Source organism: Gekko japonicus, unplaced genomic scaffold (genome assembly GCF_001447785.1).
Source record: "Gekko japonicus isolate JY-2015 unplaced genomic scaffold, Gekko_japonicus_V1.1 scaffold78, whole genome shotgun sequence".
NCBI lineage: Eukaryota > Metazoa > Chordata > Lepidosauria > Squamata > Gekkonidae > Gekko > Gekko japonicus.
Genome location: NW_015165236.1, coordinates 54,262 through 78,586, shown reverse-complemented (window position 1 = coordinate 78,586; position 24,325 = coordinate 54,262). Strand labels below are relative to the sequence as shown.

The following is a 24,325-nucleotide window of genomic DNA, read 5'->3' as shown; positions in this document are numbered from 1 at the left end:
CCCCCGGCCCCCAGTCCGAAACAGTCGAGTGGCACCTTTAAGACCAAGTTTTATTCAGGTACAAGCTCTCCCTCCTCTGCGAGGACAGATCTGCATGCCCCCCCCAATAGCTAGCAATCCAAAACTGTCCAGTGGAGCCTGAGTGGTGGGTGTTGCCTTCTGACACACTTTTGGTGATGTCAGGGGGTGTGGCATATACAAGTAAGTTATGCTAATGAGCTCCTGCACCTCTTTTTCTATGAAATGACCCCTGACTACAGCTAAACACATAAGCCCACCCCCTGCCCGCAACTTCTCAATTAAGCCAAGCTGACTTACCTTTTCCAGTCCCGACTGGCTTCTGTCTGACTGCATAGTGGAAGCTACTCCAGTTTCATTGGATGATGTGATGCGCTTGCAGCTGACCTCTTCTTTGCATCTAGAAGTTCTCCTTTCCCTCAAATCGTCATCTTTAAGACAGAAGAATTCACCGATAGATTTGGAACACAGCCAGTAACTCCCCCTAAGCTGTGGAGTCTTGTGAGCAGAAATTCTACTTTGTGAGATACTGTCATTAAAGTCATGAGTGAACGATTTGCCTACTGCATGAATTAGTTTGCTCTGGAGCCCCATCGTTCCTTAGCTGAGACAAAAATGTGTGAGCCGGAGGCTAAAGAACTGTGAGCTAGCTCACACTGGCTCAGCATAGAGAGAACACTGAATCCATCTCAACGGGTGACATCTGATCTATATTGAATTAACGCTCTCTGAGAGCCAGTTCCTGGAGACACGTGTTGGATCCAGACTAAATTCTCCATCAAGAAAGCAGAACTTTCCCGCACCTCCCACCAGTGTTCCCTCTAAGCTGGGTGAGTGTGAGCTAGCTCACAGTTTTTAGCCTCCGGCTTACACATTTTTGTCTTCGCTCAGGAAGGATGGGGCTCCAGAGCAAATGAATTTATGCAGTAGCCAAATCGCTCGCTCACACCATTAATGGAAGTCGCTCACAAAGGAGAATTTTTGCTCACAAGACTCCACAGCTTAGAGGGAACATTGCCTACCACCCCTGGAAGCCCACGGAATGCTGTTCCCGACGGACCCGGTGGAACGATGTGGCAGAGAGGTTCCACCAGGCTTTTGGTTGAGGACAGCAACGCTTCCATCTTCTGTTATTTACCCTTCTCTGTTATTTACATCCACCTCGCCCTCTTCCCCACAGTCCGCAAAGCAGCTGACAGGTGGAACTAGGACTGGTTAATTATTCGCCATCCGACTGTCAAAAGGTTTTATTAATGTTCTAACTGATTTTATCTAGTTTTGTTTTATGGCTTTTGTACATCCCCCAGAGCCCTGCTCTGGCAGGGATTGGGCCGGAGGCTAAAAACTGTGAACGGCACCGGCTCCCTATTGAATTCCAGATCTGCTTCAAGGGCCTGGCAAAGGTAAAAGGTAAAGGTTCCCTTGCTCGAAAGACAGTCGAATCCGACTCTAGGGTTGCGGTGCTCATCTCCGTTTCCAAGCCGCAGAGCCAGCGCTGTCCGAAGATGTTTCCGTGGTCATGTGGCCGGCATGACTAAACACCAAGGCACACGGAACGCTGTTACCTTCCCACTGAAGTGGTACCTATTTATCTACTTGCAGTTTCTTGCTTTCGAGCTGATAGGTTGGCAGCAGCTGGAACTAGAGGCGGGAGCTCACTCCGTCATGCGGCAACCCGGGTCTTGAACTGCTGAACTACCGACCTTCCACAGCCTGCAGCTCAGCGTCCTAACCACTTGAGCCACCGCAGCTCCTTCAAGGGGCTGGTGCTTACCTTTAAAGCCCTATACGGCCAGGGGCCAGCATATCTTCAAGACCGCCTCTCCCCATATGAACCCCGGAGGGACACTGAGGTCCATGAATCAACATCTTCTAGCTGTCCCCGACGACCGAAAAAGTCCTGGCCCCCACCTGGTGGAATGAGCTCCCATAAGAGACCAGGGCCCTGTGGGATCTACTACAGTTCCGCAGGGCCTGAAAGACGGAGCTCTTTCACCGGGCTTTTGGTTGAGGTAGCGGACGTCCCTCTTCTTTCATGGCTATCTCCCACTAAGTGGCCTGGATTTTAACATCGATACTGCTGAATTGACATTGGTGGCCTGGACTTTAACATCAATATTGTTAAACTGACATCAGAACTAGCTTGTTTGCACAGTATTTTATGGTTTTGTTGTTTTAATATATTGTACTGAGACTGTTGTGAACCGCCCTGAGCCCGTTTATGGGGAGGGAGGTATACAAATCAAATCAATAAATAAACAACAAGAAGCGGGGGATCCGCGGCAGGAAGGGAACACCGGTGGCGGAAAATGCCAGTTTAGTCTGGAAGCAATTCAATTCCACCAGAAGTTTATTTTCCAAACACACACACAAAGTCCCACCACACCCAGGATTCAAAGCCTTAAAAATGCAAGAGGCAGGTCACCCATCCACCTTTGGTACGAGACAGGGATCTTCTGCTACTTCCTTCTGACACAAATGAGGCGTGCCACAGCCTAAGCGTTATCAGAGCTAGAATGCAGAGGGACGCCAAAAGCTCGTGGAAGTTTGTGCGCACGATTCATTCGTATCCGGTCCTCCAAAGGACCAAGTATCGTATCTGCTCCCAGACACAGACAGGTGAGCCAGCAGGAACGGACCCACACTGAAAAGTGGCAACGGCTCGCACCAGGCCCACGCTACAAGTTAGTATTCATCACAACCCTGTTTAAGTGCCCAAACTTAAGTTTCTGACTTCGGGCTGAACTGGCATTTGTGGCGGCTGGTCATGCGCACATCCCCCGGGGTGGATATGCGCTGGGACTCTCCAGATTTCCATTATTATTATTATTTTATTTATTTCACCTTATCCCAGGTCACGCCAGGTTCTGGGCGACGTCCACAAGGCATGATGCCATAAAATATACAAAAACATTAAACATTCAGTAGAATTGAATATAGGAAAATTGCCATCTTCGATCTTTTATTCTGTATTTATTTATTTATTTATTTAGCCCTGTCCCAGGTCACGCCGGCCTCTGGCCGACGTCCACAAGGCATGATGCCATAAAATATACAAAAACATTAAACATTCAGTAGAATTGAATATAGGAAAATTGCCATCTTCGATCTTTTATTCTGTATTTATTTATTTATTTATTTATTTATTTTGCCCTGTCCCAGGTTACGCCGGCCTCTGGGCGACGTCCACAAGGCATGATGCCATAAAATATACAAAAACATTAAACATTCAGTAGCATTGAATATAGGTTATTTATTTATTTATTTTGCCCTTTCCCAGGTTACGCCGGCCTCTGGGCGACGTCCACAAGGCATGATGCCATAAAATATACAAAAACATTAACATTCAATATATAACTTACTAAAAAAACCTACAATGCAGATTAAAAGATCCAAGGTGGCGATTTCCCTATAATAGTTATTTCTCGCAATTCTGGACTCCAGGCCCCTTTTCTGGGCACAGGGACAGAGAACTCGGAGCAGATAAGGGAGGGCGGAGTGAAGGACAGGTGCCAGCCAGTAAGGAAACTCATTTGCTGCCCTCAACCAAAAGGCTGGCAGAACACCTCTGCCTTACAGACCCTGCGGAACTGCATCGGATCCCGGCAGGGCCCTGGTGTCATTTGGCAGAGAGTTCCACCAGGTCGGGGCCAGGATCCAAAAGGCCCTGGCCCTGGTTGAGGACAGCCAGACATCCCTGGGGCCGGGGAATCACCAGCAAGTTGTTATTCGAAGAGCACAAGGCTCTCCCAGGGACATACCGGAGGAGTAATGCTCCCCTCTAAGCTGTGGGGTCTTGTGAGCAAAAATTCTACTTTGTGAGCCGCTGGCATTAAGAAGAGGAGGAGGAGGAAGAGGAGGAGGAGGAAGAAGAGGAATAGGAAGAGGAGGAGGAAGAGGAGGGAGGAAGAGGAAGAAGAGGAAGAAGGAGAAGAGGAAGAGGAGGAGATTGGATTTACACCCTGCCCTTCACTACCCACAGGAGTCTCAGAGGGGCTTACAATCTCCTTTCCCTTCCCCTCCCCACAACAGACACCCTGTGAGGCAGGTGGGGCTGAGAGAGCTCTGACAGAAACTGCTCTTTTTCAAGGACAGCTCTTGTCAGAACTATGGCTTGCCCAAGGCCATCCAGCAGCTGCAAGTGGAGGAGTGGGGGAATCAAACCCGGTTCTCCCAGATTAGTGTCCACGCACTTAACCACACCATACTACACCAAACTGGCTCTCATTAAAGTTGTGAGCGAGCAATTTGGCTACAGCACGCTACACCACACTACTACACTACACTACACCAAACTACACCAAACTGGCTCTCATTAAAGTTGTGAGCGAGCAATTCGGCTGCTGCAGAAATTACTTTGCTCTGGAGTCCTCCTTCCCGAGCTAAGACAAAAATGTGTGAGCCGGAGGCTAAAAAACTGTGAGCTAGCTCACACTAACTCAGCTTAGAGGGAATACTGCGGAGGAGATGTTGGCCCCAGATTGCTCAAGGCCTTAAAGGTCAGTGCCAAAACCTTGAACCTGACTCGGCACTCCACTGGAAGCTAGTGTCGCTGGCACAGCACCGGTTGTACATGTGCCGTCCGTGACGTTTACTTCATGCATACCCCCATCTCTCTCCCTCACTGGGGTCCGAAGCCGCTCACCTCACCCACCCCTCCTCCACTGTATCCTCACAACAACCCTGCCAGGTAGGTGAGGCAGAGAACGTGTGACTGGTCGTGGGTCACCCGCAGCAAGCTTGCGTGGCAGCGTGGGGATTCGAACCTGGGTCTCCCAGATCCAAGTCCAGCACTCTAACACCACCGCCCTAGCTCTGAAAACATTTTTTTTTGTGCTCCCTGGGGGGGTCGCTTTAGATCTGGAGTTCTTGGGGAGGGGGACCAGGCAAGGTTGTGACAGGACAAGGGGTCCACTCCAGAGCTTCAGGTCTAATTCTTGAACTTCTTAAAAGGTCAGCATGCTTACCAGACAGTGCATTTGCTTCCCGGAACTGGAACTGGCAAAGTTTTTGTCTTAATACTTCAGTGGTAGTATTTACAAGCCTGCTGTGTGCCTTCTTCGTCTTACCCAAAGTAGGAGTGTCACTAGTAAAAGAAACTCGTGAGGCAGTCTGTTCTTCTGAACGGCCCGAAGGCCGACTGGTTGGTTTGTGTTCTTCTGAACGGTCCAGATACCGACTAGTTGGTTTGTGTTCTGAACGGCCCAAAGGTTGATTAGCTGGTTTGTGTTCTTCTGAACGGCCCAAAGGCCGACTGGTCAGTTTGCGTTCTTCTGAACGGCCCAGAGGCCGACTGGTTGGTTTGTGTTCTTCTGAACGGTCCAGAGGCCGACTTGTTGGTTTGTGTTCTTCTAAACGGTCTGGAGGCCGACTTGTTGGTTTGTCTTCTTCTGAACGGTCCAGAGGCTGACTGGTTGGTTTGGGTTCTTCTGAACGGTCCGAAGGCCGACTGGTTGGTTTGTGTTCTTCTGAATGGTCCGAAGGCTGACTGGTTGGTTTGTGTTCTTCTAAACGGTCCGAAGGCCGACTTGTTGGTTTGTGTTCTTCTGAATGGTCCAGAGGCCGACTGGTTGGTTTCTGTTCTTCTGAAAGGTCCAAAGGGTGACTGGTTGGTTTGTGTTCTTCTGAAAGGTCCGAAGGCCGACTGGTTGGTTTGTGTTTTTCTGAACAGTCCGAAGGCCGACTGGTTGGTTTGTGTTCTTCTGAATGGTCCGAAGGCTGACTGGTTGGTTTGTGTTCTTCTGAATGGTCTAGAGGCCGACTGGTTGGTTTGTGTTCTGAACAGCCAGAAGGCTGACTGGTTGGTTTGTGTTCCTCTGAAATGTCTGAAGGCTGACTGGTTGGTTTGTGTTCCTCTGAAATGTCTGAAGGCTGACTGGTTGGTTTGTGTTCCTCTGAAATGTCTGAAGGCTGACTGGTTGGTTTGTGTTCCTCTGAAAAGCCAGAAGGCTGACTGGTTGGTTTGTGTTCCTCTGAAATGTCTGAAGGCTGACTGGTTGGTTTGTGTTCTTCTGAATGGTCCAAAGGCTGACTGGTTGGTTTGGGATATAAATGCACTTCCATCGGCTTCGGGACCGGAGAATCAGATTCCTTTTCATACAAGTTTAACAGCAGGTCTTGCAAAGACCCGGCGTTCAAAAACTGTTTCATGTTGGTGTCTGTGCTACAACCGTTATGGGGAAGGCCCCTGGACACGTCTGGAGTGCGGTTATAAATGCTGATTTCAGAATTAACAACCAGTTTAGCTACTGGCTCCTTGGCCAACATTTCTTTCGATTCAAGATCTGGGTTCGTTTCTTTGGAAGATTTGTAATTTAAGCACTCTGTTCCAATCATTTTTAACTGCACATAATTGTCCACGCTGTAGGTGCTGCTTCCAGACCTTCTCAGTTCATGAAGATTTCTCAGTAATTCCACTTGCTTTCGGCTACTCGGGGTCATCGTTTTTCTGGCACGTAGCGGCTTCCTGATGTTGGCATCTGGATTCATTTTTAGACCCTAAAAATAGAAAAATGCACCTTAAAGCCACAGCCAAATACTTAAGCTCCTGCTCAGAGGTTGAATAAATCTGTTTAATGTTCCCTTGCGCCATTATTCTAAACTTGTAGCCTAGTGAATATGCTGGGAGGCCCAACCTGGTATTATATTACGTTGTGCTCCCGTTGGTATCCCACGCAAATACATAAAATTTCTGTAAATGTTAGGAAAAACTGAAACATATGAAACACTTTCCTATCAAACCCAATACTAAATAAAATGGAGAGTAGCTAACTGCTGTACCATAAACCATCTTAGCAGATTTAATGGCTAAAAAAATTTATTTCAAAGGATCCCCCCCCCCGTGCCCCTCAAAATCTCCGGCTCTTTCCAATGGAAAAAAATTGAAGAAATAAATCCTCAGACAGTTACGCGTGATACGCTTTGAATACAACCTTGCCTTAAAATGGAGTTCACTCATCCCAAAAGAATTTCAAAGGAGTTGTTTTCAGAGCTCCCATGAAATTTCTAAAGGGAAAATTAAACGCTATACATTCTGGGAAAGTCACACTTCAACTTTAAAAGCATTTTACTCATTCACCTTAAAAGACAAAAAAATCATAAGATTTTTTTCAATACTCTCCACCAGAAAAAAAAACCCTGCAGATTTTCATGCTATACATTTCAAATGAGTTAAACTCTGTCTTAGAAAAATTTAGCTCGCTTCAAAGAAAACATACTTTGTAGGGGTTTTTCCCAGCTCTCCCCCAAATTTGGCATTTTTTTTCATTGTAAAAGAGTCTTCAGTCCCTGCCCCAGGAGCAGTTTTTGCCTGGATGATCTGGGTTTCCACACAGCGCCCACACTGTACAGAGGGCTGGACTAGATGGCCCCTGGGTACCCCTTCCAACTCTATGCTTCTAACTGCAAGAGTCCAATTTAGTACCTATGCATGTCGACAGGCACCACTTGGGTTTCTGTGAGTCCAAAGATATCCTGTTTACCAATCTATATGTATGAATGTTTGTTTTTGTCTTTGTTGGTCTTTTATAAAAATAACATTGTTTAAAAAAACAACAACAAAGTTATCCTGTTTATATATTTTCAAGTGGTGACTCAATCTTAAAAATCATCTCTAGCATGACATAACCTGTCCTACAGAGGAAAACCAGTCTAGCATAACGGTTTCTGTCCTGGAACAGGTGCTGTGAGAATCATGTTCGAATCCAGACTCGTGCCAGGAAAGCTTGCTGGGTAACCTTGAGCCAGCCACACACTCTCAGACTAATCTACCTCCTAGCGTCATTGTGAGTATACAATGGAGGCAAGGGGGGAATTCTGTTATAAATGGCTTTGGAATCCCCATGGGGCCGAAAAGAAGAAGAAGGAGATTAGATTTATACCCTGCCCTTCACTCGGAGTCTCGGAGCGGTTTACAATCTCCTTTTCCCTTCCCCTCCCCACAACAGACACCCTGTGAGGTAGGTGGGGCTCAGAGAGCTCTTTCCAGGACTATCCTTGAGAGGACAGCTCTGAGAAAACTATGGCTTGCCAAGGTCATCCAACAGCTGCAAGTTGTTAGCCGTTATACTCTCGGCCCAAAACCACTCGCTTTTGCAAGCAGGATCTTGTTACGTATTTCTCTGCACATGTAGGGGACTTTGTCTTTTGACAGAGGAAGGACCAGACGCATTTTGTAATTTAAAAGAGGTTTTTTATTTTTAGACATAACTTTGACTAGCAGCTTATTGAAATGATTACATTCTGGGCTTCCGGTCGGAGAAAATGGCGATTTGACGCACTCTGAAATCGCTCGGAGTGGACGAGGGCTCCTTAAGACAGTTTGGGCTATCGAACAGCCCAACGCAACCCTCCCCAGTTAAGGGGGGAGTCTGGCAGGCAGCAGCACCCCAGAGAAAGTCAAGATTGGCGCGAACAGGCTTCGGAAGAAGCCTGTGAGTGACTTTGATCTCCTTTCACGGTACGGGCGGTGCTTTCAACGCTAAAGGAGCTCGTCGAGCTGAAAATCAGCATAAAGTGGCCATTTCCCGGCTTCGTGGATAAAGTGGATTTAATTTGGACTATATGAGGCAGTGCGAAGATCTGAATGGACTAACGAGGTAACAAAAACAACTTTACTTACTGGGTATATGGTTGAAAAAATGATGATGATATCCGGAAAGGTTGGGAACAAATTTAAAGCAGGACTGAGTAAAAAGAAATTTTTTAAGGTGGCTAAAAGAGCCAAAAAAGAGCTAAAAAGAACTTTGTTTTGAATTCCTGTGGCTGGAAAATTACCAGCGCCGAAGAAAGGGGTGACGAGGGAGAGATCGAGGGCGGAAGTGACGTGGAAGGCAGCAAGTGAATGGTGCCTAGACGTTACTGAAAGAGCGACAGAACATCGGAGTAAACATCAGCGTGGGACCGGAAGACGACGGGAGACATCGCTGGATTCGGAAGACGATGGGGGACAAACGAGAAAGAGGACAGGAAGTGGCAGAGCGGAGCGATTCGGCGAGGGACCGGAAGTAAAGGAAAAGATCCTACTCTAAAAAGCATAGAGACATAGCGCCCGACATTTTGGGGAGGACCAAGTTTTAAATTTACTTTTTTTTTTACCTAAAAAGTGGCCGTGGAGTAGCGAAAATAAGCAACTTTGATTAAGGACTGTCATGATCTGGCCTGTGCCAGCACGGCCTAGCCGGCCTAAGAGGCCTGGCTGGCAGTAGGAGGCAGCTAGGCCTACAACTCCCAGAAGGCATTGGGATAATCAGAGAGGCAGCTTCTGGGAGGAGACTGTTGAACTGGGTGAGGAGAGTCGGTTAGCCATTAACTGAGGAGAAACACGGTGTTCTCCGGGTCTCTCTCTGCGGCCTGGTCCCACTGTGGGGACAGGCTGGTCTGGGAGAGAGGGAGCAACACTGGGATCAGCATGAGTGCTAGGCAGGCTGGGGCCTGGAAGTAGAAACAGGTAGCTGCGTTAGTTTATGTTTATTTGTCCTTTCACACTGTTATTCCCTTTTGAAGCACCTTGCCGTGTCTTGTTTTTCCCTGCCCCACTGTTGTTTTAATAAACCCTTTTTGTGTAATTATTTTCTCTGCCTGGGTCAATCACGCCTGTATTGCTCGGCTGAAAAGGGGCTTGGGAAGGTACCCTGGGCCTCCCAAGGGACCATAAATCCAGGGTGGTGGCGGCGGAACCCAAAGACCCCTCTGGGGTCATGACAAGGACATAGAGAACTATTGATTGATGCCAGTAGAGACTAACTAATAAACAACAACGGAGCTTCGGGGGAGACAGAGGGCAGCGTCGTTCTCAACGCCGAAAATGGCTGCATCTAAGAAAGATAAGGAACTGCAGGCTGCAATGGAGGCGATGGAACAAAGAATGACAGATGCCATTCAGGAAATGGGCAAGCAAATGAAGGAACTTCTAGTGGACATGAAGAAAGAAGTAGGTGAGAAATTGGAAAAAGAAACAAGAAAACAAAAAAATTGAAACAATAAATAGGGAAATTCAGGAAGAGGAAAATAGATCCATAAAATCTATTAAAAATCTAAAAAACACAAGGAATAGAATAAATAAGTTACAACATCAGTTAAACCTATTCCTAACCCAAGAGACGGCAAAGAAAATAGATAGGGCAAAACTTTATTATTTTGAAAACGCCAACAAGCCAACAAGATGGCTCTCTTATAAATTGAGAAAAGAAAAAGAATCTAGAGTAATCAAAAGACTAAAAAACGATAAAGGTGAGGGAATGACGTCGCAGAAAGAGTTAGAAGATATAATTCGGAATTTCTATGGCAACTTGTATAAAAAAGAAAACGTGGAAGAGAAAGAAATGCTAGAATATCAAAAGAAGTGGGAAAAAGGGAAGTTTAATAAAGAACAGATTGATATCTTAAATGAACCAATTGCCACTCAGGACATAGTAGAGGCGATAAAAGATGGGGGGGGAAAGAAATCTCCGGGCCCAGATGGGATCCCAATAGAGTTTTACCAGACTTTTAAAGAGCAGATAACTGAACCCCTTAAAGAACTAATACAAAATATTCCACAAACTAACGAAATTCCAGCCTCATGGAACGAGGCGCTTATCACTCTAATACACAAACCGAACTCTGATGAGGAAGAAATAAAAAACTATAGGCCGATTTCCCTATTAAACACGGACTATAAAGTTTTTGCCAAGATATTGGCTAATAAAATGAAAAAAGTGCTTTCAAAAATAATTCATAGAGACCAATCAGGTTTCCTGCCAAAAAGAAAAATACAAAACAATATCAGGAACATAATAAATGTGCTGAAATATTATGAAATGCAACCAGGAAAGCAGATGGCGTTAATATTGTTGGACGCAGAGAAGGCTTTCGATAACATCAATTGGTCATATATATTAAAAAAATTAGAAATGTGGGAATGTGGGGAAAACTTTTATGCAATGATTAAAGCCATATATAACAAACAAAATGCCAAGATCCTAATAAATGGTGAATTATCCCAATACATCCAAATACAAAAAGGTACAAGACAGGGGTGCCCCCTCTCGCCATTATTGTTCATTTTCATAATTGAATCATTAATGGACAAAATTAGATCTAATGAAATAATAAAAGGATTGAGAGTAAAAGGGGAAGAGTACAAAGTACAAGCTTTCGCTGATGACCTGATATTTATACTTGAAGATCCGGACCAATCGCTATCAATCTTAATAAAAGATATAAAAGAATTCGGCGACCTGGCGGGATTTAAAATAAACCTACAAAAAACGAAAATAATAGCAAAAAATTGCTCCCAAGGATTGTTAAATAGGTTAAAAGAGATATCTAAAACGGAGGTAGTGCAGACAGCGAAATATCTAGGGATTTGGATATCAGATAATATCTCAAAGCTATATGAAAACAATTATATAAAACTGTTAAACGAGATAAAAAAGGATTTGGAAAAATGGGGAAAAAAGCATTTGTCACTAATGGGCAGAACAGCAACCATAAAAATGAATATCCTCCCAAGATTCTTATTTTTGGCGCAAAATCTGCCTATACTGAAAACTTATAAATTCTTTAAAGATCTAGAGAAATTAACAAGCAAATTTATATGGCAGTCCAAGAAACCGAGAATTAAAAGTAAATACCTACAGGATAGCAAAGAACAAGGGGGATTCGCACTACCAAATTGGCAACTATACTATTTGGCTGCAGCTATGGTATGGATCAAAGAGTGGGTGGAACTAAAAGATGGGAGAACTTTAACGTTAGAAGGAGTTGACTTGCCAATGGGTTGGCATGCATACATGTGGTATGGAAAAGATAAAATACATACCAGCTTCCATTCAAATGTAATAAGGAACGCTTTAATAAAATCCTGGAATATTATAAAACAAAAATTTTACACCAAAACTCCCTTATGGATCTCCCCTCTAGAAGCATTTATACAACCATCACTATTGACTGAAGAAAGGAAACAAACATATGGCACTCTTTTAAATGAGAAAATGGAAATTTAAAAAGATGAAATTTTACAAAAACAAAATATACGATTGGCATGGTGGGATAAAAGTATATTAAGTACAAGATATATGTTAGATTAAAAAATAGGCTTCTATGCAACTAAAAACAAAATAGATAAAATTTGGCTCTCCTCAAGTGACAAATTAGTTCAAAAGTTATACTCTAAACTCTTAGGCGAGGAAATGGAGAAAGAAACGATTAAGAACTCAATGATAATCTGGAATAATGAGATAGGGAGTACTTTAGAGGCTAACAAATGGCAAAAAACGTGGACCTCTATAAAATATATGAAAGTGACGTCATATAAAGAGAACATTTATAAAATGTTCTACAGGTGGCATTGGACCCCTGAAAAAATTTCTAAATGTTACCCCAAAGCTCCCAAACTATGCTGGAGATGCGGGAAAAACGTAGGAACATACCTCCATATATGGTGGAGGTGTGGCAAAATACAAAATTATTGGAAAAAAATTCAAAAAATATTTCTCGAGGTATTTAAATTAAAATTACCCTTAAACCCTGAAATTTACTTACTAAACATGATTCCGGACAATGTAAAAAACCATAAACATATAATAATATATGTATTGACAGCAGCTAGAATTTTGGTAGCTAGACGGTGGAAGTCGAAAACCATACCATCTATAAGAGAACTTAAACAGAAGATTCTAGATATAGCAGAAATGGACAAACTTAGTTTAATATTAAATAATAAATCAGAAGAAATATTTTGGAAATGATGGAAAATTGTATACAACTGGCTAAAATGCAAGAGAAAAATATGATAAATTTCTAGTGGAATATGTATAAGAACGAATGAAACTATGTTTTACTAGAGATGTATAAAGTAAGAAAATTGTAATTGTATGGATTGAATACAATGTAAAGGTGAAATACTGAAAAATAAATTTACAAAAAAAAAAAGAAATTGGAAAAAGAAGTAGGGGAATTAAAAAAAGAAATACAAAATATATCACAGAAGTCTTCTGAAATAGAGCAGAAAATGCAAGATGTTAACCTTAAAGTGGATACAGTTGTAAGGGAAAACAAAAGACTGGATGTAATGTCAGATTGCAGAGCTATGTAGACCCATATCAGACTGAGAGGTATCAAAGAGCAGATGGATGATGACATACGAAATAGAGTAATTAAAGCCTTTGCGGAATATTTAAAGGATGATAAGAACATAAGAACATAAGAACATAAGAGACGCCAATGTTGGATCAGGCCAAAGGCCCATCCAGTCCAACACTCTGTGTCACACAGTGGCCAGAAATACCAGTGCCATCAGGAGGTCCAGCATTGGGGCCAGGACATTAGAAGCCCTCCCACTGTTGACCCCCCCCCCCAAGCACCAAGAAGACAGAGCATCACTTGCCCCAGAGCCCCTAGCTATACCTTGTGGCTAATAGCCACTGATGGACCTCTGCTCCATATGCTTATCTAATTCCCTTTTGAAGCCGTCCATGCTTGTAGCACCCACCACTTCCTGTGGCAGTGAATTCCATGTGTTAATCACTCTTTGGGTGAAGAAGTACTTCCTTTTATCCGTTCTAACCCGACCGCTCTGCAGTTTCATGGAGTGCCCACGAGTTCTTGTATTGTGAGAAAGGGAGAAAAGTACCTCTTTCTTTACCTGCTCTTTCCCATGCATAATCTTATAAACCTCGATCATGTCACCCCTCAGTCGTCTTTTCTCCAAGCTAAAGAGCCCTAAGCGCTTTAACCTTTCCTCATAGGGAAAGTGTTCCAACCCTTTTATCATTCGAGTTGCCCTTTTCTGCACTTTTTCCAAAGCTATAATATCCTTTTTAAGGTGTGGTGCCCAGAACTGCACACAGTATTCCAAATGAGGTCTCACCATTGATTTATATAGGGGCATTATTATATTGGCTGATCTGTTTTCAATACCCTTCCTAATAATCCCCAGCATAGCATTGGCCTTCTTTATTGCAGTCACACACTGTCTCGACATTTTCAGTGAGTTATCCACTACAACTCCAAGATCTCTCTCTTGCTCAGTCTCTGCCAGTTCAGACCCCATCAATGTGTATTTATATTTAGGATTTTTGGCTCCAATGTGCATCACCTTGCACTTGGCCACATTGAACCCCATTTGCCATGTTGACGCCCACTCGCCCATCCTTGACAGATCCCCTTGGAGTGCCTCACAATCCTCACTGGTTTTCACCACCCTGAACAACTTTGTATCATCCGCAAATTTAGCCACTTCACTGCTTACTCCCATCTCCAAATCATTAATGAACAAGTTAAAAAGCAGTGGACCAAGTACTGATCCCTGCGGTACCCCACTGCTTACCACCCTCCACTGAGAAAATTGCCCACCTACACTCACTCTCTGTTTTCTATGAACTAGCCAGTTTTTGATCCATAAAAGGACTTGTCCTTCTATCCCATGATTTTTGAGCTTACTTAGGAGCCTTTGATGAGGAACTTTATCAAAAGCTTTCTGGAAGTCAAGGTAAATAATATCTATTGGATCCCCCTTGTCCACATGTTTGTTCACCCCCTCAAAGAACACTAACAGGTTAGTGAGACAAGATCTTCCCTTACAGAAACCGTGCTGAGTCTGCCTCAATAGGTTTTGTTCATCTATGTGCCTACTAATTCTTTCCTTAATAATGGTTTCCACCAATTTACCCGGTATCGACGTCAGACTGACTGGCCTGTAATTTCCCGGATCTCCTCTGGAACCCTTTTTAAAGATGGGAGTGACATTAGCTACCTTCCAATCCTCAGGAATGGAGGCAGATTTTAAGGAAAGATTACATATCTTTGTCAGGAGATCTACAAGTTCACATTTGAGTTCTTTCAGAACTCTCGGATGTATGCCATCTGGGCCTGGTGATTTTTCAGTTTTTAAGTTGTCTATCAGTTTTAGGACCTCCTCTCTCGTCACCTCAATCTGACTCAGGTCTTTCAACACCCCTCCTGAAATCAGTGGTTCTGGAGTGGGCAAGCACTTCTCATCTTCCACAGTGAAGACGGAGGCAAAAAATGCATTTAGCTTCTCAGCCATTTCCCTATCATCCTTCAATACTCCTTTTACCCCTTGGTCGTCCAAGGGCCCCACTGCCTCCCTGGCTGGTTTCCTGTTTCTAATGTATTTGAAGAAAGTTTTATTGTTGGTTTTTACGTTTTTTGCTATATGCTCCTCATATTCCCTTTTTGCCTGCCTGACCTCAGACTTGCATTTTATTTGCCATAGCCTGTGTTCCGTTTTATCAGCCTCACTGTGACTAGCTTTCCACTGCTTAAAGGAATTCTTTTTACTTTTTACAGCCTCCATTACTCTGTTTGTTAACCATGCAGGCTTTTTCCTATACCTGTTTGTGCCTTTCCTAACCTGCGGAATATATATTTTTTGAGCTTCTAGGATCGTAGTTTTAAATAGATCCCAAGCTTCCCCAATTGTTTTGACCCTTTCTACTTTTCCTTTCAGTTTCCTCCCCACGTGTCCCCTCATATCAGAGAAATTACCCCTTTTAAAGTTAAAAATGGTTGTGTGAGTCTTTTTGGCCAATTCTCTATTTGTACAAATGATGAACTCAACAACATTATGATCACTGTTTCCAAGCGGTGCAATCACTTTTACATCTCTCACCAGGTCTTGAGTGTTACTTAGGACCAAATCAAGGATCGCCTCTCCCCTGGTAGGTTCCGTGACCATCTGCTCCATAGCACAGTCATTTAGAGTGTCTAGAAACTCAATCTCTTTTTCCCGGCTAGAACACATATTGACCCAATCAATGTGTGGGTAGTTAAAATCACCTATTATTACACAGTGTTTTTGTCTAGTTGCTATCTTTAAGGCATTCATCATTTTATAATCCTCCTCTATCTTTTGATCTGGTGGGCGATAACAAACTCCCAGTGTTAAGTTTCCTTTTGGCCCCCCTATTTCAACCCATAGAACTTCCAGAAGCGAATCCAATTCACTTAGCCTCTCAATCTTTCTAGACTTTATACCCTCTCTGACATACAGAGCTACCCCACCTCCAACCCTTCCCCCCCTATCCTTCCGATATAATATATAACCGGGAATCACTGTGTCCCACTGATTTTCCTCATCCCACCAAGTTTCAGAAATACCCACAATGTCTATTTTTCCCTCCGACACCAAGCACTCCAACTCCCCGATTTTACCTCGGACACTTCTAGCATTTGTATAGAAACAGCTGTAATTTCCCTTACAAGTTAAGCCTGCATCCTTCCTCTTGCTATCTCGAGTCGTTGTCCGGCAGTCCATGTCACCAGCCATGGCCTCTGTGGACAATTTCAATCCACCTCCCTGTAGAAAAGCAACCGGTACCCCCTCACCTCTCTCAGATGAGCCAACCCGAACCAGAGACTTTTCATCTCCTGTCGGCTTTCCCCCAATATTCAGTTTAAAAGCTGCTCTGCCACCTTTTTGATTTTAAGTGCCAGCAGCCTGGTTCCTTCTCGGGACAAGTGGAGACCGTCTCGCCTGTACAGCTCCCTCTTGTTCCAAAAAGTATCCCAGTGCCTAACAAACCTGAACCCTTCCCCCCTACACCATCGTCTCATCCACGCATTGAGACTCCTGATCTCTGCCTGTCTCTCCGGCCCTGCGCGTGGAACAGGTAACACTTCTGAGAAGGCTACCTTGGAGGTCCTGGACCTAAGTTTCCTGCCCAGCAGCCTAAATTTCTCCTCCAGGACCTCACGACTGCATTTCCCCACATCGTTGGTGCCGACATGCACCACGACCACTGGCTCCTCCCCAGCACTATCTACCAGCCTATCTAAAACACGCGTAATGTCCGCTACCTTCGCACCAGGCAGGCAAGTCACCATACGGTCAGTACGCGGGTTCGCCACCCAGCTGTCTACCTGCCTAAGGATCGAATCACCCACTACCAAGAGCCCCCCTCCCACCCTGCTCAGGGATGGTTCCTTGGTGCAAAAGGAGAGCCGCTCACCAGCTGGGGAAGAGGTCCCTTCTGAGGGCACATTCCCCTTATCCTCAGCATGGTGCCCTGTTTCCCCTAGACCCTCATGCTCCCTGACAGCAGCGGGGCTGCCAGATCCAGAGTGGGACGAAGCTAACAAGTCCCCGAGAGTCTTTTCTGTGTGCCTAGCTGACTGTCTCTGCTTCTCCAGGTCAGCCACCTTGGTCTCAAGGGAGCACACACGTTCCCTGAGAACCAGGAGCTCCTTGCACCGAGGACACACCCAAGACTTCTGCCCAGTGGGCAGATAGTCATACATGTGACACTCCATGCAAAACACTGGATAGCCCCCAACCCCCTGCTGGCATTCTGGCTTCATAATTCTTTTAAAATAAATAAATATAACCCCCCTTTTAAACCCTTGGTATTTATGTGGTTTTTGTTATCAAGTCAAATTATTTTACGGGAAAGACAAAGAGCCGAGGGCCTTGTCTTTCTGGCTCTTTTTGGGCTTCTTACAGAGCCCCTAGTCTAAGAGCCACAGGCAAAGAGCCACAGGCAAAGAGCCCTTTAGCTCGCCCACACTGAATCAGCCAGGACTCTGCAAGAACTCTAAGTGCTTCCACACACTGCTAAACACAGTTTTCCCACAAAATATCCTTAGCTGAATTCTCTCAGCTGAAAGCAAGTAAAAGAAACCCACTCACCTCTCTCACAGCTCTCTCTCCTGCTCCTGCTCAGAGCTCAGCTGGTCTCCCCGAGAGTCTTTTCTGTGTGCCTAGCTGACTGTCTCTGCTTCTCCAGGTCAGCCACCTTGGTCTCAAGGTAGATTTGATCTATAGAGTTAATTCGGTCTATGCTCAACAAAAGAATCTTCCAAGAGATGTGATTGTGCAATTGCTGACCAAAAGAATGCATGAGATTATTATGAAAAAACAGTTTGTGGATCCGTTTGAAATGGAGGGAACCAAAGTGATGGTAATGAAAGAACTCCCTAGAGTGGTACTCCAAGACAGAAAAAAATACAAGAAGTTAACTTACAAGCTTAGAGCGTTGAACATTAAATACAGATGGGAGCTTCCACAAGGGGTGAGTTTCAGCTACTGAAGTCAAAGATATACAATCAAGAATACTGGACGGATGGCTGAGTTTATGTATGAATTTAATAAGGACTTTGGTGATAAGGAACAACAAGCATGATGGAGCACAAAATTACCTCTTGGAGTGTCAATGGGATTAATTCACCCAATAAAAGGAAGATAATAAAACATTGGCTAGGGAAACAAAAATGTAGTGTGATATGTCTGCAAGAAACTCATATTAAAAATCAAGACTCCAAATATTTGGCAGCCCAACAATTGGAACAGGAATTTTATTCATTGGCAGCCAAAAAGAAAAGTGGAACTGTGACCTATGTAAGAAAAGAATTGGACCCGAAAGAAATTTTTTAAGATAGGGAAGGAAGATATATTGCGGTGGAAGCAATGGTGCAGCAGAAAAGAACTTTAATACAAAATATTTATGCACCAAATGGAGCAAAAGAAATTTTTTTTGAAGACCTAACACAAGAATTAGATCAGGTCACATATGACCAAATTGTTTTGGCAGGAGACTTTAATGGTACAGTTGAAAATAAATTGGATAGAAAATCAAAAAAATCAGAAGAAAATATGGGAAAATTGCCTAAAGTGTTTTTTAAATTGACTAAACAGGAGAAGTTACAAGATGTGTGGCAGAACTTGTATCCCACTGTTAAAGACTTTACCTTTTTTTCACATAGACATGATTCTTTCTCAAGAATTGATATGATATGGGCAACTGGAGACCTAGTTTTGAAGACAAAGACGATTGAGATTTTACCAAGAATACATTCAGATCATAACCCAATTTCGTGGATAATAAAAGAAGGAAGGAAGATTCCGAGATGGAGATTAAATGAAGATTTGCTAGATCAGAAAGACTTATTGGACACTGTCAAAGAAGAAACTAAGTGTTTCTTTCAAACTAATTTGACGCAAGGAATGTCGATTGAGATAGTATGGGACACGTACAAGGCAGTAATGAGAGGACTGCTGATATCACTTAACACCAAAGAGAAGAAAAAAAAGGCAGGCTCAGCAAAATGCAATTTTGGAGAAAATTAAAACAAAAGAGTCTGAGCTTAAAAAACGTCCGGGAAAAAAGAAAATATTAGGGGAATTACAAATTTTAAGAGAACAGTTGGATGCTCTAATGAATCAGGAGATTTACTGGAATTTGAAAAAATTACAACAGAAGTCCTTTGAAGGGGCAAACAAACCAGGGAAATATTTGGCTTGGCAATTAAAAAAGAGAAGAGAGAATAAGTTGGTTACTAAAATAATGGATGGAAGAAAAGAAGTAGTTGACACTAATGGAATTAAAAGAGCCTTCTTTAAGTATTATGCAAATTTATTTGCAAAGAAAAAAGTAGAGAAAACTGCAATTAAAAAATATGTTGACAAAATTAAGGTGCAAAAATTGTCGGGAGAATCTAAGGATGTGTTGAACAACCCCATTACTAAGGAAGAAATTGAGATGGCAATAAAGGAGGCGAAGCTGGGAAAAGCTCCAGGACCAGATGGCTATACAGCAAAATACTTTAAAAAAATAAAGGAGGAGCTGATCCCAAACTTGGTACTTCTGATGAATGATATTAGGGAAACGAAAAAGATACCAGAATCATGGAAGGAAGCAACTATTTTGCTTATACCTAAGGAATCTCAGGCTATGACTAATGTAAAAAATTATAGGCCTATCTCTCTGTTAAATACGGATTACAAATTGTTTGCCAAAATTATTTCGGAAAGGCTTAAGATATATTTACAGAAGGTGATTGAAGAAGAACAGGCTGGTTTTCTACCCAATAGACAAATTAGAGACAATCTGCGGGTGGTTTTGGATGCAATTGAATATTATGATAAACATCCGGAAAAAGAAGTGGGCTTTCTCTTTGCAGATGCTGAAAAGGCCTTTGATAATTTGAATTGGGACTTTATGTACAGTGTCTTAGATAAAATGGAGGTTGGAGAACAATTTAGGAATTGTATTGAAGCAATATATTTTGAACAAAAAGCGGCACTGATAGTCAACACAGAAAAGACGGACTATTTTGCAGTACAGAAGGGGACAAGGCAAGGATATCCTTTGTCCCCATTATTGTTTATTTGGATTTTGGAAGTTCTTCTAAAACAAATTAAGGAAGATAAAACAATACAAGGTCTGAAAGTCAAGGGCTTCTCATATAAATACAGAGCTTTTGCGGATGATGTAATGTTCATAATTGAGGAGCCCTTGGCAAATATGCCAGTGTTGTTAAATAAAATTAAAGAATTTGGTGATCTAGCTGGATTTTATCTGAATAAAGAAAAGTCAAAAGTATTGTGTAAGAATATGTCAGCAAAGAAAAGACAAGATTTACAAACATTGACTTGGGAATTGACTTGACTATGAAAAATGTGGATTTGTATAAAAATAATTATGATAAGCTTTGGTCTAAAATACAACAAGATATAACGAAATGGACTACTTTGAACTTATCATTGATGGGAAGGATTTCTGTGGTTAAAATGAACGTGTTACCAAGGCTCATGTTTTTATTCCAGACAATCCCAATTGTTAAAGATGTAAAGATTTTCCAAAAATGGCAAAGAGAGATCTCAAAGTTTGTTTGGGCGGGGAAAAAACCAAGAATCAAATTAAAAATTCTATGTGATGCAAAAGAAAGAGGAGGACTTCAATTGCCAAATTTTAAACTTTATCATGAAGCAGTTTGCTTGACGTGGCTTCAACAATGGGTCACGTTAAGTAATAAAAAACTATTGGCATTAGAAGGTCATGACTGCAAGTTTGGTTGGCATGCCTATTTATGGTACGATAAGCAGAAAATTGATGGCTTTTTTAAACATCACTTTATAAGAAGGACATTATTTGATACGTGGATAAAATATAAGAGGTTTTTTTCAGATGAGAGACCTCTATGGATTGTACCAGCGGAAGTGATTACACCATTCACAATTTATAAAGGAGAAGATTGGATACAATATAAAGATTTATTGAAGTTAGAGGGAAAAAATTATGAAATGAAAAAAGGAGAAGAAATAACTTTTAAATATGGTTGGTTTCCATATGGACAAATTTGTGACTTGTTTAAGACAGATAAAAAGTCTTTTGGCTTTAGTGAAAAGTATAATGAGATTGAGAAGGTATGGTTTGAAGGGGAGAAAAAAATGATTTCGAAACTTTATAAAGTATTGTTACAATGGTATACAGAAGATGAGATAGTTAAAGAACAAATGATTAAATGGGGAATAAATATGAATAAAGAAATAATGATGTCATCTTGGGAATTTTGATGGAAAAAAGCATTAAAAATTTCAACATGTATAAATTTAAAGGAAAATTGTTATAAGATGATGTATAGATGGTATATGACACCTAAAAAGATTGCTAATATGAATACTAATGTCTAGTAAATGTTGGAAATGCAAAAAAGTAGAGGGCTCATTTTTCCACATGTGGTGGACTTGTGAAAAAGCAAAACGTTTTTGGGCTGCGATTCATTCTGAAATGCAAAAAATTACAAAATGTACCTTTAAAAAAGAACCAGAGATTCTACTTTTAGGTTTGAAAATGGAAGAGGTCAATGTGGCAAAGCGAACTTTGATGTGGTACATGATTACCGCTGCAAGAATGACTTATGCCCAGTGTTGGAAACAGGAGGCAGTCCCGGAATTGAAAGATTGGATTAAAAAACTACTTCATATGGTAGAAATGGATAAGATGACTAGAAAGTTGAAGGATATGGAAGCTGAAGACTTCTTTGAAGATTGGAAAGACTTAAAAGAATATTTGGAAAAAAACTGGGATGTAAAGGATACTCTTTTTTGTTTTGATAATTATTGAACTCAGTATTTGAGGAAATGATAAGGTTGAATTATATATGATAGAAATTGTTACCTGTTAAATAGTTATGTTGATATTGAAGAAAAATTAACTTTTAAGTGTTGTGCAGGAGGTCAAAGCACTGCGGGAAGCCGTTCAAGAGGGAAAGGGAGGGGGGTAGGATATAGAAAATAATTGTTGAATGTAATTGACTATGGTATATTATATCCTAATAAAGTGTTTGTTTTTTTAAAAAGAAATGATTACATTCTGCGCAGTTTTCGATACCTTGCCTGTTCCATAACTTGACTCAAACAGTCTAGAGCATTTAATCTTACAACATTCTCACCACTGGTATCGGGTCCGTGACGGCCTGCTTCTAGTAGGCTGTTCTTATGGAGACGAGGCTGGAGCAAAAAGAGTTGTCTGTCTTTTCCTGATATTTTTTCTCCCACTTCTGATATCTTATATCCTTTTCAGTTCTGTTTACCCATCTTCTCTGCTAACCAATCAGAAGTGTTTGACCTTTAAATTGTTTTTCTAATCCCGCCCTGGGCCGTATGGGTAGGGCGGGATATAAATCCCAAAATAAATAAATAAATAAATAAAAATAATCAGTTGAAAACAGCTGGGTTTATTCATCTTAATGATCGGGGACTTTCCAATGTTGATAGTCTTCTCCTCTCTGGGTCAGGCTGACCTCCTATCTAAGTGTTTTATTGTGTCAATACTTCCTAATTTGGACTTCCTTGTAATTCCGGTATCTTATTCTAAGAGGTTCTGGAAAATCCCCGCATCTCCATAGTGTAATCTTCATTCTATAAACTCTGTTCCTATAATCAGTATATATGGTTTGTGTATAATGTGCATAGATTATGCGGTTATGGACTATTATGAATGTATATGAGGTCTATATGAAATCTAAATGAAAAAGGATTTTAACATTTATGTCTGATATAAGTCTTTCTCTGCAGCAACAGAGTCGCCCATTTCTCCCCCTCCCCTCACTGCTCCCTGCGTCTCCAGCCAACAGCTGGAAACAGCTGTTCTTGATTGCACAAGCCTGTAACTTTCCAGTAAGCGAGCAAAAGCTGTTTGCAAGGGAAAATATCAGAGGCCTGCATTTATTCTCTTGAACCAACCTTTGCAGCCTAGCAACCTGGCTTTTTAGGCTGCTCATAATGAGGGGCCTTTTTGCAGGTGTCTACAAAGTGGAGGATTCACCAGATCAAAAGATAGAGGAGGATTATAAAATGATGAATGAATTAAAGATAGCAGCTAGACAAAAACACTGTGTCATAATAGGTGATTTTAACTACCCACACATTGATTGGGTCAATATGTGTTCTAGTCGAGAAAAAGAGATTGAGTTTCTAGACACTCTAAATGACTGTGCTATGGAGCAGATGGTCACGGAACCTACCAGGGGAGAGGCGATCCTTGATTTGGTCCTAAGTAACACTCAAGACCTGGTGAGCGATGTAAAAGTGATTGCACCGCTTGGGAACAGTGATCATAATGTTGAGTTCAACATTTGTATAAATGGGGAATTGGCCAAAAAGACTCACACAACCACTTTTAACTTTAAAAGGGGTAACTTCTCTGATATGAGAGGACATGTGGGGAGGAAACTGAAAGTAGAAAGGGTCAAAACCATTGGGGAAGATTGGAAACTATTTAAAACTATGATCCTAGAAGCTCAAAAAAAATATATTCTGCAGGTTAGGAAAGGCACAAACAGGTATATGGGAATGAAAAACTCCTGTGAGGCATGCCCGGGAGTTCAAGTTCTAACAGGGAGATTGGCAAGCAGTGCACAAAGTCTGCTGAGTCTGCTGAGAGTATAAACTTGGCTACATTTGGGCAAGATAGGAGAGCTTCAGCGTAAAGAACATTCTGTTAAGAACATACTGTGATACTAGTTAGAGGCTTCTATTTGTAACGTTTTCACTGTACAGGGCGGGGGGGGGGAGAAATGTGTGAGTTTGTTTTTATAAAACGCTGCTGACATCCAGTTGAAGAGAGAGAGGTACAGAGAGAGCTTGAGAACTTGGTCAGAGAGCTTCGGCAGATCAGTGTGTTGTGTCGTTTATTTGAACCCTCGTACATACACAGGTATAGGAAAAGGCCTGCATGGTTGTGAGAAATGAAATAAAAGGACTTCTGATCAAGAAAATCTTAAATACCTTGCTCTAAACTGTAGTAGAAAAATATTGCTTGAAATCAATTGATGCTTATTATGAAATCAGACAGTAGGCCTGCACAAACAACCTAAAATTAAGAATAGGGACTTCTGGTCATAATCTTATAAATCCAGAGGTGCTTAGCTACATATAAAAATATAGTATCTGAACCTAAATGCTTAAGCAAGCTGGCTTGAAGAAAGAGGAGGCCCTCATTCTTGGCTGGGGTGGGGTAACTTTTGGACTACAGGATATGCTATCTCAACAGACCCTCTGGAGGGAGATGTAGAAGCACTA

At 42.2% G+C, this 24,325-nt stretch overlaps 1 protein-coding gene across 1 annotated transcript in view; it reads right to left on the bottom strand.

Moving 5' to 3' along the window:
* Positions 1–24,325, bottom strand: part of ATF7IP2 (activating transcription factor 7 interacting protein 2) — a 60,712-nt gene that overhangs the window by 26,994 nt on the left and 9,393 nt on the right. The window contains exons 2-3 of the mRNA XM_015409876.1: positions 4,986–6,516; positions 319–449 (exon numbers count right to left, since the gene is read on the bottom strand). Coding sequence (XP_015265362.1) covers positions 319–449; positions 4,986–6,516 — 1,662 coding nt within the window. The remainder of the gene's footprint in view (positions 1–318; positions 450–4,985; positions 6,517–24,325) is intronic.